Below are 14,967 nucleotides of genomic sequence, written 5' to 3' on the forward strand. Positions count from 1 at the left end.
CTCTCACCGGTGTTCTGGTGTTCAGCTGGAGTAGGCCATGCAAGTATGTAAGTATGTACTACGCCCATAGGGCCACCTTCAGTGGAGGGTAGCTATGACAGCTCCGTGTCGAAAGTACATGAGATAATAACATGCAGGTGAAAAAGAAACGCGTAACACATACACACCCATTCACCGGCTACCAATGGAGTACGATAGCAGTAAGTGAAGCAACTGTTGGCTTGATTCAATGTTCTTCAACAGGTAGACCTGCAACAAGTGGGCCCCTCTGCTCATCCACCTAGATCAGCCGCGCAGCAGCCTGAACACACGCGCTCTCACCGGTGTTCTGGTGTTCAGCTGGAGTAGGCCATGCAAGTATGTAAGTATGTACTACGCCCATAGGGCCACCTTCAGTGGAGGGTAGCTATGACAGCTCCGTGTCGAAAGTACATGAGATAATAACATGCAGGTGAAAAAGAAACGCGTAACACATACACACCCATTCACCGGCTACCAATGGCATTAGTGATCGAATACGTGCGTCCTCACCGCGCGTACGAAACGCCGCTGTGTTAGTTACGTCATACAGGCTGGCAGTGCGTTACACACTGCTTGTGCGTGGTACCCAAAACGTCTCCCGCCCGCCTCGCTTGTCGGTCTAGGGAGGTGTAGAAGTCTGCCCTGCCGAGTGGGTCGGGCACGTGTGTCGCGGTTTAACATGCTAGAGGTCACGGGCCGGTGTTCTCCTGGTTTTCAGTTGGGGTAGACCTTCCGAGAGGTCAGAGACCAGTGTTTCCTCCGCTGTTGTGTTGGAGTAGGTCATACTAGAGGTCAAGGACCAGTGTTCCCGTGATGTTTAGTTTGAGTATGCCATGCTTAAGGTCAGTAACAGGTGTTCTCCCTGGTGTTCATCAGCTGGAGTAGGCCAGGTCAGAGGTCAGGAGTTCGGTGGGCCAGCCCCGCTTTAAGCCAGGGGTCACGTGGGTAATCCCCGTCCTGTGTCCAAGGTCGGCCACATGGTCCCATCAGCGGCAGCCAGGGTCTCCCATCCCACCAGGTCAGATCAGGTCAGTCAGGTCAGGTCACCACCAGGTCAGATCAGGTCACCGCGCTAATCGTCCTGTCACGACGAGGTGTACCGAGCAAGAGCGAACTCCGCACGAACTCAGAGGTGCGTGAACGAGGAGGAACCAGTTTCTTCTTAACAAAGTGTGCACCCGTGGTGAGAAAACCGGTCTAGAAATGTCGGTGTCAGCCTCCCCTGGCTGACCTACATATTCAGGACAGGTATCTTGTCCCCCGAGGGTTATACAAATCCAACATCCAGGCCAGCAGAGGGCAGCGGGGACGCGCCAGCATGATTCACGTGGCGCCACTCCACCTGGGGAACGCATCTGAGCCCACATCCCGGCACAGCGGTGACATCCGCTCGTGGCGCGCCCAAAATCGAATTAAGCAGCCGGCCGCCATTAATTCAGCGGTGCCGGCGCCGAAGAGGTAGCGACCTGGCCGCCATGAAATGCGAGCCTGCCATGATCAGTTTGCTGCGCCCGACACGAGGGCGGGCCTTTCCAGACACGAACGATTCTCTCAAGAGCACGCTCCGGATTTACCGTCCAGTGTCTTACCGCATGCTAATAACCGTGCGGAAGCCTTCGGGGCAGGCCTGGGTCAGAGTTTGCCGGTCCTCATGGGACTGCGGGGCGAACGGTCGCCGCTGCACCGAGGCGACTAATCCAACAGGGCCGTGCGAAACGCGGCCGCGCGCCGTTTGCAGCGACAACAGCGCGAGTGCTCACTGTTTGCGCAGCGGCGAGGTGGCGCTGCAAGTGTTTGTGGTGGGATATTCGATCTTAATGCTTCTACTGGGAGTCGCGCGATTCGTGGACACTCGGCGTTCGCCGGCTGGCCGTGGCCAGGAGAGCGGCGTCGGGGAGCGCGAGCGGTTGTGAGGTTGGATATATTTGGGATATTTAGTTAGATATTGACTTGTTAGATTGGAAAGAGCTCTGTTATCTGGCGTGGTACGTCAGCTCTACGTGAGAGGTTTATGGTAAATAAACCCACTTTTGCTGACGTCATTTTCGTGCTGGGGTGGAATTGACCTTATGGGCATTTCTACAGCTGTTTTCCGAGCCGTTGAGGTGGCATTCTAGGACTTGGTGATTTATCTTAGGCATCGATTGGACACGACCTTTGAAACTTGAGCCCCTTTCCTTCCTAGTGGACTGGAATTCACCATGGAAGGCAGTGAGTGTAGCCATGCTGATTCTTCGTGCCTGAAGATGTTTTTGTAGCCCAAACCCTCGGTTGGCTGTAACAATGTCTGCCACGTCCAGTGTTTGATGTAGGCCACTGTGTTCCAATACCATGTCGCGGCTCATCTTCGACCGGAACAACGAGAAGCATGACCGATGACTTTGCTGGGGCGAAATACATATTAAAGTGGTGTGACCGGCTATGACTTGCAGTTGATTGTGAGTAAACATTCTTGCTAGCTGAAGTGCCATGAATGTCATATAAAACAGCAACGGACATGTTCGGGTTAGGCAGACTTCTAATGACCTAAACCCTCTCGAGGGACGGCACCACTGGGGGACGGGAGACACTTCACCCTCTATCTTCAAAAAGGGGCACATTCCCCTCTATCCTAACAATCTTCTTGCAATAACGGGTGTACTCTTTGCACAAGTTTTCGCTAAGGGTCCATATTCCAACCTTTTACCATGAGGAAGATACTTCATCGGTAGGACTACATTTGTGATGATTCTAGGACTCCAAAAGACCGCTCGGTGAGATTGCATCTTTACTGGTTGAGCACATTAATGGCCTTTCGTGCCCAGATTTCAAAGCCGGATGAGGAGGTGATCGCACCATCACGTACCTGCAGCCTATGAGCATTTTATTTTGTAAACAGAAAAGTGAAAGCTTATAGTTGTTTGTACTGCACGTGCTACAATGGAATACCCCTAATTTTCAGGTACGACTACTATTTTTGTACGTTCTCTGTCAATGGCCATCATGTGATGCCGCCGCTTCCAGCGTCATATCGGCATGCTGCTAGGCTGGATCTTGATTTTTGCCTGGATCTTTAAACATGGTACATGGTTGGATCTTGGTTTTTCCCGGTTTTCTTGGCTTGATAATAGACTGGATATTGGTTTTTGCTAGATCTTTTGGCTTATTGTCCGGCTTAGCCTTGCTTCTCGCTGGACCTTTCGACTAAATATGAGGCTTGATCCCGATTCTCGCTGCATCTTTTGGTTTGATGAGGCTGGATCCTGGTTCATGCTGGTTCCCTCGACCTAATTCCGAACTAGGTCTTGGGTTCTTTCTGGTTCCGGAGCCAGGAACCAGAAATTCTAGAAAATCCCGATTCTTTCTGCATCTTTTGGTTTGATGAGGCTGGATCCTGGTTCATGCTGATTCCCTCGACCTAATTCCGAACTAGGTCTTGGGTTCTTTCTGGTTCCGGAGCCAGGAACCAGAAATTCCAGAAAATCCCGATTCTTTCTGCATCTTTTGGTTTGGTGAGGCTGAATCTTGGTTCATGCTGGTTCCCTCGACCTAATTCCGAACTAGGTCTTGGGTTCTTTCTGGTTTCGGAGCCAGGAACAAGAAACCGGTTCCGGAAGAAATCTTGGGAGTCAGACACATGTCTGCTGAGTGCGAACATACGTCTCCCTGTCTGTGTCTGTATTTCTTTAGCCAGATGCGCGGTACAGATGGCTGCACGATTGCCGTGAAATTTGCAATTCCGACCGATTCAACCTTTGTGACGGTCCATGACACATATTCAAGCCCATCCGATCCCGGTATTGTTCACAGCGCGTGCGAGCAGGAACATGTTTTTGGCGATTGTCAGGGGGAAACTTCTTGTATGTATGAGAGAAATAAGTTGCGCAAGAGGCTAAGCTATTGGAAGCACGCCGCAAGGTTCGAGCTACTACGACCATCGCGTCCCCACACGCAGAAGGGGACTGACAACTGGACAAGGCAATGAGAGCTTAGAAAACTGATCAGCACGCTGTGAATACTTGAGATGCGAGCTAATGTGCAGTGGTTGGAGCGGTGCTGTACCGACATCAATCGCGTCGCATCTGCGGGCAGCGAAGCACGCGAGAACGACAGCTAAATGCTGTCTATTCGATGCCTTGCGTATGTGGGGAGGGGGACAGCTTTTCACGAGCGGCGTGACCGAATGATCCTCTGGCCGAAACTGCGACCGTGCGACCGAGGCTCGATCCTGCGACACAATTCCGGACTGTATTTGGGTTCTTGTTGGTTTTCGTGGCCTAGCACCAAGCTAAATCCTAGTTCTGGCTGGATCTTTCGGCCAGTCATGGGGCTGAATTCTGGTTCTCCTTGAATCTTTGAACTCATTGTTAGGCTGGATCCTGGTCCTTGCTAGATCTTCAAGCTTTATTTGAGACTGGACCCTGGTTCTTGCTGGTTCCTTCTGCTTAAGTCCAGACTAGTCCTGGGCTCGTCCCGGTTCTGGAAACAAGAACCAGGAGCCGGTTTCCAGGATAGCAACCTTGGGAGCCAGACACATTGCTGCTTCTCCCTGCTATCAAGGCAAATTTTCCTTTCTTAATCTCTATTGTTGGATTCACTGAGGATTAATACTCATTTTGCTGTGATAGGTAGGTATCGTTAATGAGCCCATCCAGTGATATTCCGTGGGACGTAGTAAAATCAGTCACTGATCATACTTTCGGTCATTGTAAAAACAGCCGTACTATCACTGAGGGTTTGAACAAAATGACCATGCATCATGCGAATCATTTGTCATAATATCGATATATTTCATTCCACCATTCAGTGAAGTCTCGTGAGACGTAGAAAAATCCGTGCGGCAGAAGACGTACAATGAGTCCCTCGGGATCACTGTGCGTAAGGCAACGCCAGCTTAATCAATATACCAGCCAGCTTAATCAGTATACCAGGAACATATTCCACGTATTTTATGCCAACATGAAAATTTAATACACTTCTTGGCAAACCGTACTGTTTGGAGATGTCGGAACAGTGTACGCTATATGGGTGGGACATGCCCTTGGAAAATGTCAGTATATTACCTGCCTACACCTTTGTGATTTAGCGCATATCTTCTTTAAGAACTTACAAGATCTATCTCATAATCACCTCTTCTTAAGAGAACTATTCGGGTTTAATCTTGGTCTGACCCTCATAGTCACCAAATGTTAATATAATTAGTTGTAATGATAGGTTTAATCGCATTTTTGTCTCAGAAAGCATCTTAAATATGCACGATGCTGTAAACAACCCTGATGTCAAGCTTGAAAGATGCCATGAGAATTGCCTTTGCTGGCCACATGGCCTGACTTTGACTAGCTACAGGTCGGTGATCTTGAAAGATGCATCTACATTGGCGCCACGATACCCGCTAGTCAGATGCCTGCTACACAGCTGATCAAAGTTTGGCGAAGCAACATTTGTAGCGCTTTGCACCGCTCGGAAACTATTCTGGAGAAGCCGTAGGGGTGTAAGTAAGCCCTTCTTACTCGGGTACGTTTAAACCAAGTATTAAAGAAATTGATCGCTGACAACATGTCGTAAACAATACGGTAGAAGCTTGCGTGCATGGCGAATTTGGAAGGTTTACGAGCTTTTTGCTGAAAATGAGTGTTGTTTATTACGCCAGGGAGTATTACTTAGAGGGCATGTTTCACACTTGAAGCATACCGTACACAACATTGCTTGAGAGCCAACTGACGACTGTTATATCTGGAAATCGTACTCACGAAAACCACACACAAACGACCCGACCATTATGTTTTCCTTGATCCTGATTGCAGTATGGCTCATGGAATAGCAGGATTTGAATGGCGTTATTATGACGTCATGAATGTCAACTCGATCTTGAAATACTCTTCAAGAAATAGAACTCCCATGTTCGCGGGCGTGTAGCCCAGAAACTAGGGGTGTAGGTCTTAAGACGGGCAGGGCTGTGAACTGTACCGAATTATCTTCAATGTGGTTTTTCAGCTCAACACTCCGTGGAAATGTGGAACACTCCCTTCAAGTGAAGTCATCAAGCAATCATTGGGATATGACACAAAAATATTCGACAGCTCTACCTGACTCATTTATATCAGCACTGCTGGAGGTGCCGCACATTTTCATAACATTCCGATTATTACTTGACATGTTCGTTTGTCTGGTATGTTGGAGGTCGGTCATTTTCGACGCAACAAGTCATAATTTAGAAGAAAAAAAACGGGGAGGTTACGGATGATGCTGTTTCGCCTTTATGTCAAGCTGGAATGTTGCATCCTTCGTTCAAATTGTTTGCTCAGCTCCCACTAGTGGACAAAATAGAATGCATAGCAATTATGCTTTTCCACTTTTTGCATCTTGTGCCAAAACCATCGCCTACTGACAATACAAATGGCATGAAAAATGTGCGTTTCGCTCTCTTTTATTTCCATTCTAACGACAATATTATGAGGGTGATAGAAGTATCTTGCCCGACGCATAAAATTTCAGCACTCGTCTTGCGCTGCGACACACCAATACATCACTTCATTCAGTCATCACCTTCTCAGGTTTGGGGTGGCTGGGTACGCCACACGAACAGTGTAAAAGTCCGGCCTTGGTAAATCGTGATGGAATGTTCTTCCACGTTCTGGTACTGTTGCATTAATCAACCCAAAGGATTAAAGCTTCGCCTTCCCCGACGTTTTAATGCAAACATAATGCCAGAAGTACGCCGCTGTTAAACATTGCTTGCCTTGCTGTGAGAAACGGGGACAGGGCCATGACAGGCCTTTGGCTTTAATGTATTGCATCCCATACTCCCAGTGCATAAATCGCGCCTTCACAGCGGGCTTAAACTCAGTTAAAGTGAGCCCTCTGTTATTCCTGTTACCTCTGTTCCGGGCAGGTGGGCCGGATCCACCCCCATCTGCCCAGAGCAAGGGTGACGACTGGGCCGACCAAAATCGGCCCAGTAGTTCCCAGTTTCGGAAAGTGCTGGGCCTACGTTGAAATCCCAAATGGCGATGGATTTTTTTTGAAGAGATCTTCATTTTAACGAACGAAATTCCAAGAGTTTCATTTGGACGACAACAGGTGATATTCCCCTCCACAACTAAACTAGCTTTGACCAGCCAAAATTGTCACGTGTTTCAACCGATTTCGAGCACCCAAGGCAGATCAATGGGCAATCATTTGACATTGATGTTTGTGGCGAAATTTTAAACTTAAACGTTCAGCGACGTATCCATGGGATGCAAAACGGGGGTGATAAGAAATACTGCAGAAAGGGTTGGCATAGGCAAAGTCAAGGACCCATTTGGGGTTGGGTAGGGGGGGGGAAAGGGAAGCTAGTTAGAAAATGTTATTGGCTACCGTAACGCTACCATGCCCTATAAATTAAGTATTTTTCTCACATAACACGCATGAACCTTCCAGCACTTAACGTATTAGATCAATCCAGACATGACGGATTGGACCGGATCAAAAATTTGGGCAAACTAACGGATTAATACTGGACGGGACTTCAGCACTTGCCAGGCCATACGAATTTAACGGACTGAAAAGTGTTGAAAGTTCGCAACCTATTGCAGAAATTGCGATCATAACACCGTACATGTATGGGTAGACATATATATATATATATATATATATATATATATATATATATATATATATATATATATATATATATATATATGTGTGTGTGTGTGTGTGTGTTGTGTGTGTGTGTGTGTGTGTGTGTGTGCCCATTATAGAAATAAGATGCATATAGTCGCATTAACAACATCAGCTGCATGAATGAGGCATCACAAAGCATATGTATGCATATATATATATATATATATATATATATATATATATATATATATACATATATATATATATATATATATACCAGAACTTTAACAACTATACCGACATACTGCAATCACAAACACCTCCAGGCCCTAGTTTTATAAAGCCTTATTAATAAAAGTAGGTTCTAGCACCCCATAAAGAACCCTAGTCGATAAACTGGAGCTTTAAATCTACAGATAATTTGGTTTATATAATGGGTGATGGAAGTTATTCCGTAGCATTGCAATCAATATATCACCTGGTGGATTATTCCACAAAAGTGCCCGCTAGCAAAAAAAAACTGGCAGCAGTTTGAGAGAGAGGTTCCAAGTCATTACCTACCATTTATACAGGTGGCATAACGCGCCATGGGCGATTGTTAACAATGTGCCTTGAAACAGGGACAACATAATGTAAACCACACAATTACCAATCTGACTGGCTGGCCAGGTAGCATTGCATGGGCTACATTTTTGACGACCATTCACTTAATGTTGCCCAAATAATCAAGCGTCAGCCTGCATTCATATAGGTATTTTCTTTCCGGTACTCCATTGCCGATACCAGTAAACCTAGCACAATGTTTCGACGACAAAGCTGAAATTAATGACATCTTTCCATGTTCCTGGACAAGTCCCATTGGGGTTGATACGTAAAGAATAGCAAACTATCAGTAAGCTATCCCCACCTAAGAATTGGAAATCGCTCGAACCTTGAAACATCTTGTGATTGCTAAAGTAACGAGTACGCTCATTCCGAGTTAGTTGACCACAGGTAAGTTAACACTTTTCTTTAGTTGTCTTTATACAAGTCAGGTAAGGCTACTGATAAAAGTGCCCTGGGTCAACATTCTGCTTTGAATATCTGGCCCCCGGATCAAGCACGGCCCTGCACTCTCACTCTTACGGACCTGCTCCATTCAGCTGCGGCACCGTGCATCGCGCAAACGACGCTGGAGCTTTCACTGTGCTTGGTGCACACAACATTTTTTTTTCACAGGCGGCAGTGCTGCTTGGCGGACACGCATGGTGATGGACTCCTACCGCGAAGCGTCAGCGATCTGAAGCTGCGTTTTCAGCACGGTCTCCGCTGCGGTCCTGGTCCGGACACCAGGCCCGCCGACGACCGGACCGAGATCTGCTGCCTGATCACGCGGAGGCCAGGGGCCGGAAGAAAATCTTCTTTGATCCGGGTTTGTGGTCGCTGGACTGACATTCAGGAGCGCGACTGATGAGCAGTCAGGCTTTGAGCTCGACAACGTCCAAGGTTGGTGGAAAAACAGCTGCTGGCCACCTCCGCGTCAACATTCCACAAGCGAAGCTCTCCATCACTGAGCTGATGCCCTCAAATTCGCCATCGTTTCGGTTGTAGTACAATATCATCTCCGGATTTTCTTTTGATCGGTGGCTTCAGTGGCTAGAAATCACGCAAGCTACTTCAGCTAAGATACCGATGTCAAGCAAAATATGAACACCACTAATATGAAATATAAACACCACTAATAAGCCATTGCGGATTTATGGCCAAGAACAAATGTATTTGCCGTTTTGTTCTACTGCCCAGCTGTGGATTGCCACCTTGTGCGGCCATGTTGCGTGTAAACCATGTTATTCATCTTGCAGCTCAACAATAACCAACACCGGCGGCGAGCACTATCTGTAACATGCAATGAGTGCCGCCATGAGCATGGAAACCACTATACTAGCAGTAAGGCGCTGAAATGTCGAGCTTCTATCAGCTTAATTGATGCTGTGTTTGGATATGACTTCCAAATGTCCGAGGTTCGATTGCCTGACGTGAGGTTCACTTTTTAGCTCTTGTAAGATGAGCGATATCATCTAAATGCGACATGGCTGCACAATGCTGTGATTTGCAGCCAAAATACAGAGCATCAAACGGCAAAAACGCTAGCCACGCTTTCGTCCGTCGGGGTAACTGGTCGCAGTGGCGGTGCCGCGGCGGCCGGGGCCTGGACGGCCAGTCTCTGCTCTCAAGTACGTGCTCGACTGCCCCGGAACTCCCGCGCTGGCCTCACGTCACTGTACGTGAGGCGCGAGGAGACAACACGAGCTAACGGCAGCGAGGAGACAACACGATCTAACGACAGCGAGGAGACAACACGGTCTAACGACAGTGAGGAGACAACACGATCTAACGACAGTGAGGAGACAACACGAGCTAACGGCAGCGAGGAGACAACACGATCTAACGACAGTGAGTAGACAACACGAGCTAACGGCAGCGAGGAGACAACACGATCTAACGACAGCGAGGAGACAACACGGTCTAACGACAGTGAGGAGACAACACGATCTAACGACAGTGAGGAGACAACACGGTCTAACGACAGTGAGGAGACAACACGGTCTAACGACAGCGAGGAAAGCCACCTGCAGGGCTAATCAAGTGATCCAAATCACCCATTCATGTAATGATTAACATAGAGCGCGGAGTCCGTCCAGGTGACTCAGTTGGTTAGAGCGCTTGCCTTCCGATGCACCCACCCGTGGCGGGGTGGGTTCGAGTCGCTTTACGGCGCTCGCTATTTGCCCTTGACAGGTATGGGCTGCTGCTGGTGGCAGCGGTCGCGCTAAAGGTCAGTTGACGTCAGAGGGCAGGACGCACCGTGCCCAGCATTGCGGCACGTTAAGCTTTCGCCACCAAATTCTACCGTTGACATGGAATTGCGCGATCGGATGGTAGGGGTCAGGGTTCGCACAACAAGCACTGCTTAGCGTGAGCTCTGATCCCGGAAATCCATCCATTCAAAGGGTTCGGATCAAATCTTTAAAAAAAGAGTACCTCGGGTAAGTTTGGGCAGACGACATTGCGGTGTTTTGTTGCGAGATGTGCACAAAACATGTCAGAAACGTGAAAGTTGTGTAAGTCAGTAAGTCGGAAAGTCAGTGTAAGAAATGTGAAAAGTTGTCCGGGAATTTCTGAGAGCTCAGCAGTACACGCATGCGTTAAGATGAGCTTAGTGAGTAAAAGCATGGTGGTGTGGGTTGCAACAATATGACTGCCAAATCTAGTTGTAGCACGATTTGCGACTCAGCCTCCTTTTAAGTTATTTGAGTGTTGGAGTCAGAACCGTTTTATCCATTTGTTTTCCAATGTACTGTTTTCCCTTACTAAACAGCAACCTTGTAAGTCTGTCATTTGTTGCACTGTTTTTCAAGCCGCCTCTAAGTTTAAGCGCAGCCTATTTCGTCGCTCCCAAAAATGCATATGCGGAGGGGAACGCTCTGGTCCAAAATGAAATTGTTTTCTCGCGCACCAAAGCCCCACATCAGAGGAAGTTAGCAGAGATAAAGCGAGAAACAAATGGATGGTGGTAAGGAAGTTCAATATTGGAAATGCCAACCCACGGATGGAAATCCACGAGATTGTCTTAAACTCTGAGCCGACATCTTTTAGATTGGACGCATAAGTGAGGCTGTCCCTGGACAAAGCGCGGCTATTGCCAGCGTTCCATCGCGCTGCCGCGTTAACTGATCGGGGTTGCCTGCCTGTCGCAAAAACATGAGTGACTATTTAAAATTCAATCATAAATGCCTTAGCCTTCCGAGGTTGCCATGGTGTGGTCAGACACAATGGCAACGGACCTGCAAAGCTCCTGGAGGAATCGAAGCAAGCCGCATATAGCAGAACTGGCGTTTTCATTATCATCATTAGTCGCACCTCGAAACAAGCGAGTGTTGATTGAGGTCGCTAAACACATTTCTTAACTACATCAGTGCATATCATCAGTTGTCGCACGTGCTGACCGAAATGTTCTATTTACGAGATCGACACAGCTTACCTACAGCACAAATCACTGAAGTCTTAACGACATTAGCCGGGATGTGTTGCAATATGAGTTCAGAGCAATGAAGAGTCAATACAGCTCCAGTCTGGTATAACGAGATGTAATTGATATATATATATATATATATATATATATATGTATATATACATATATATATACATAAATATATAACCGAAAAGTGATGATCATCATTTGCTTGGTTTACATTTTGAGACTCCTACTAAGAGCATGGTGTGCATGCTCGTAGGTACGTGCGTGCGTGTGTGTTGTAACCGTATGCTAAAATTACTGCCCCCTCATCTCGGTGATTTTGACCCACGCTCCTAGCATCCCATCCCCAGCATTCACCACGCTTTATCATGACATAACACTTCTGTCTTATACCGAGAATCTGTGATATCTGACCTGGCGTCCTCGGCGCGGACGAAGAGGATGACGCCTCGCGCCATCGGCTTCTTACGCAGGTTCATCACGATGGTCTCGAACGTCTTGGCGGTGGCGTCGCGCGGAACCTTCTCGGCCACGGCCACGCAGATGTTGCGCTCGGCCGCCTGCCGGTGGAAGGCGTCCATGCCGCTCTCGCCGTACGAGCCCTCCGACGCCACAGAGCTGACGTACGACCAGTTGAACAGCTGCACCATGTCCACCAGCGCCGTCGCCTGGAACGTGTCCGGCGGCACGGTGCGCGCGAAGAACTCGAAGCGCGACTTGTCGCTGAGTACCTGGGCGGTGGAAGCCGGCGAGATCTGCGGGATGCGAAATAGCCGGAACAGGTTCGCCGCGTTAATGGAGATGGTGCTGTAGGAGCCGCCGATGACGCCGCTGACGGCCTTGGTGCGGTACTTGGGCCGCGGCGTCGACCCGTCGTCGCATTCGAACGCCATCGTGTCCATTACGTCCATGGACGCCTTGATGTACTCGAGCGACTGGTTGAGCGCGTATGTGTCCGTGCTGCAGGTGTCGAGGATGTTGACGCCGATGCTGATGTGCGGCAGCAGCTCGGGGTCGCCGTTGATCTGGTCGACGGCGAACAGCATGGCCTCGAGCCGCTGTAGGCCGCGGTTGTACAGCGTGGCGCTGCACGGGGTCCCTTCGCCCTTCTCGTGCACGGGGAACAGGCCGCCCAGCATCAGGTCCCCGTCCAGCAGCACCGAGTGCTGGCCGCTGGCTGCGGCGCCCAGCAGCACGGCCAGCAGCAGCGGCAGGCGCTGGGCCATGTCAGCTGGAGCGGCTCCGGGCCCGCGGCTGGCGCCGCAGGAACGCACCCGCGTGTCTGAAACACAAGCCGACGGCACGCCACTGAAAACAAACACGCGCGGTCGGCGCGTTCGACCATCATATCACGTTACCACAGGCACGGCGCATTGGCGTCCAGATTTCGATTCCGGGAGCGTATTAGCAACCTGCGTTGGCTCATCGCATGCTATCAGCACGTCTTGTGTGGTCTGGATTATGCCATTATAATATATCTTACGTGACACAAACGAGATCTTCGCAAAACATCATGATGCATGCCACACTATGTTCTACTCAGAAGCCACAATTCCTAAGCATGAATTAATCATCCAATGATGATGCACGGTTTTGCCGTGCACTCTTGGTATTGCGGTCTTTGAAAACCATATCCCAACTGCGGCAACATTTCTAACGAGTGTGCAGATTTTAATGGGTCGACGTAAATTCAGAAGTGTAGTGTGGGAATAGCTAGAGCGGGTAGACCCACCCCCCCCCTCCCCCCGTCAGACCACAAGCCATCCAAAGCTCGATGTGAGCAAATGCACTGTGTTCGTAATAGCCGGAGGCTGATGTGCGGGATTGTTGCTGGCCCCTGACAAACTCCTTAGTAAGAACACCATTCACTGGCGCTAACGATGCGTTCGCAATATGAGTTCATTAGCGGTGAAAAACGTTTTGGGATTAATCGATCAACTCGACCCCAGCAAAACCGTAAGGCACTTGGAAAATCAGATCAAAGAGGCGCATCGGACAACTGTAAACCGGAGCCACCTAGCGGAGGACCTGCTAGCACCATCAGTCGAGCGTCTGACTCGTCTTACACGGGTCACGCCTCACTTGTCGACGCCGGTGAGTCTGACTCGTCTTACAACGTTCACGCCCCACTCCTCAACGCCAGTGAGTCTGATTCGGATTCGGCCGTGTGTGCGTGCACCCGGTCCGGGGGACAGGTGATGGGAAGTCCAGTGGAGCTGGGGCCCGCCGAAGTGCCGCCGGACAGTCGCTGGATGCGCCGATAGCTGTCCGGAGGAGCGGTCGATCGGGGCGCTCGGCATCCACTGACTAATTAAGCAAGCCGGGGGAGCACAAATGGTCCGGCACACGGAACAAGTGCGCACAATAGAAAGAACGCCGCTGTGTTGCTGTTTGGCTGTACCTATTGTTGATGGCCTTGGAGGAAAGCGAGTGCCGACGAGGACCATGGACACGGCGTCAGCGAGGGGCTGCGACTTCGCTGGCTGTTTGAGGTCCGTGACAGGTTCGCTGTTTGTTACGTGAACACTTTTGTCTGAGCACCCTGCGCCCTCTGACTTGTAGCATCGCATTGAAGGCAATGTGACGGGAATTAATTGCAAACATAGGTTTGGCTTCACGCGGACCTTTTGAGAAAGGTTTGAGCGTCGGCGCTCACCCGACACTTGCAATAAAGCAATCACAATTACGACTTCAGATCATTCCTTCTGAATCCCATCCAACAAAGTGCATGCACAAGCTACATCACTTGTGGATTGGTTACCGGAAAAACGTATCTGCTTCACCGACGTGACCCATGATGATGCGCACTGCAACGAACACCATCCGGTAATGAGCGCTTTACATGGGTAAACGGCTGCAGGGTAAGATTTACGAACAACCGCAGTCTGTATTGCGCCTTGTGAACTGGCTTCCTGGTGTGAAATATGAAGGCACAAGGCTTTTACCAATAATTAACGACCCGCAGACCGAGTGCCGGAGTTTGAAGCGGCACTCCTACACGGTGAGCTGCGGCCGCCGCGCCGCTGTGCCGAACTTTCATCTCACCATCTCGCGCTGCAGGGGCGTTGGCGGGTGGCGGGCCTACGCGCGGCCCATCTCTGGCCGCGCGCGCCGGGGCAGACCGGAGGTGGCAGCGGCCAGGGTGGCCCCGAGAGACGGTCCGGTGTACCTGGGTAGCGGGCGCGGACAGACAAATGCCTGGTCGCCTCGCTGTGGGACTCCACTGTGGCCGATGTATGTACACTGGCGTGGGGCCATTTCTGTAGTACACAGGCATTTCTTTTGTTTGTTTCTGTCTCGTGGCTTCTTTGATTACAGGGAGTGTTCCACATTTATATGAGGTT

At 49.6% G+C, this 14,967-nt stretch overlaps 1 protein-coding gene across 1 annotated transcript in view; it reads right to left on the bottom strand.

The window, feature by feature from the left end:
* LOC119108356 (metabotropic glutamate receptor) overlaps positions 1–14,419 on the bottom strand; it is a 31,396-nt gene extending 16,977 nt beyond the window's left edge. Inside the window, exons 1-2 of the mRNA XM_037231931.1 lie at positions 14,407–14,419; positions 12,038–12,800 (exon numbers count right to left, since the gene is read on the bottom strand). Of these exons, the coding sequence (XP_037087826.1) occupies positions 12,038–12,800; positions 14,407–14,419 (776 nt within the window). The remainder of the gene's footprint in view (positions 1–12,037; positions 12,801–14,406) is intronic.
* Positions 14,420–14,967: the final 548 nt, after the last annotated feature.

The sequence above is a fragment of the Pollicipes pollicipes genome, unplaced genomic scaffold (genome assembly GCF_011947565.3).
Source record: "Pollicipes pollicipes isolate AB1234 unplaced genomic scaffold, Ppol_2.1 Scaffold_6686;HRSCAF=7923_pilon_pilon_pilon, whole genome shotgun sequence".
Taxonomy (NCBI): Eukaryota; Metazoa; Arthropoda; class Thecostraca; order Pollicipedomorpha; family Pollicipedidae; genus Pollicipes; species Pollicipes pollicipes.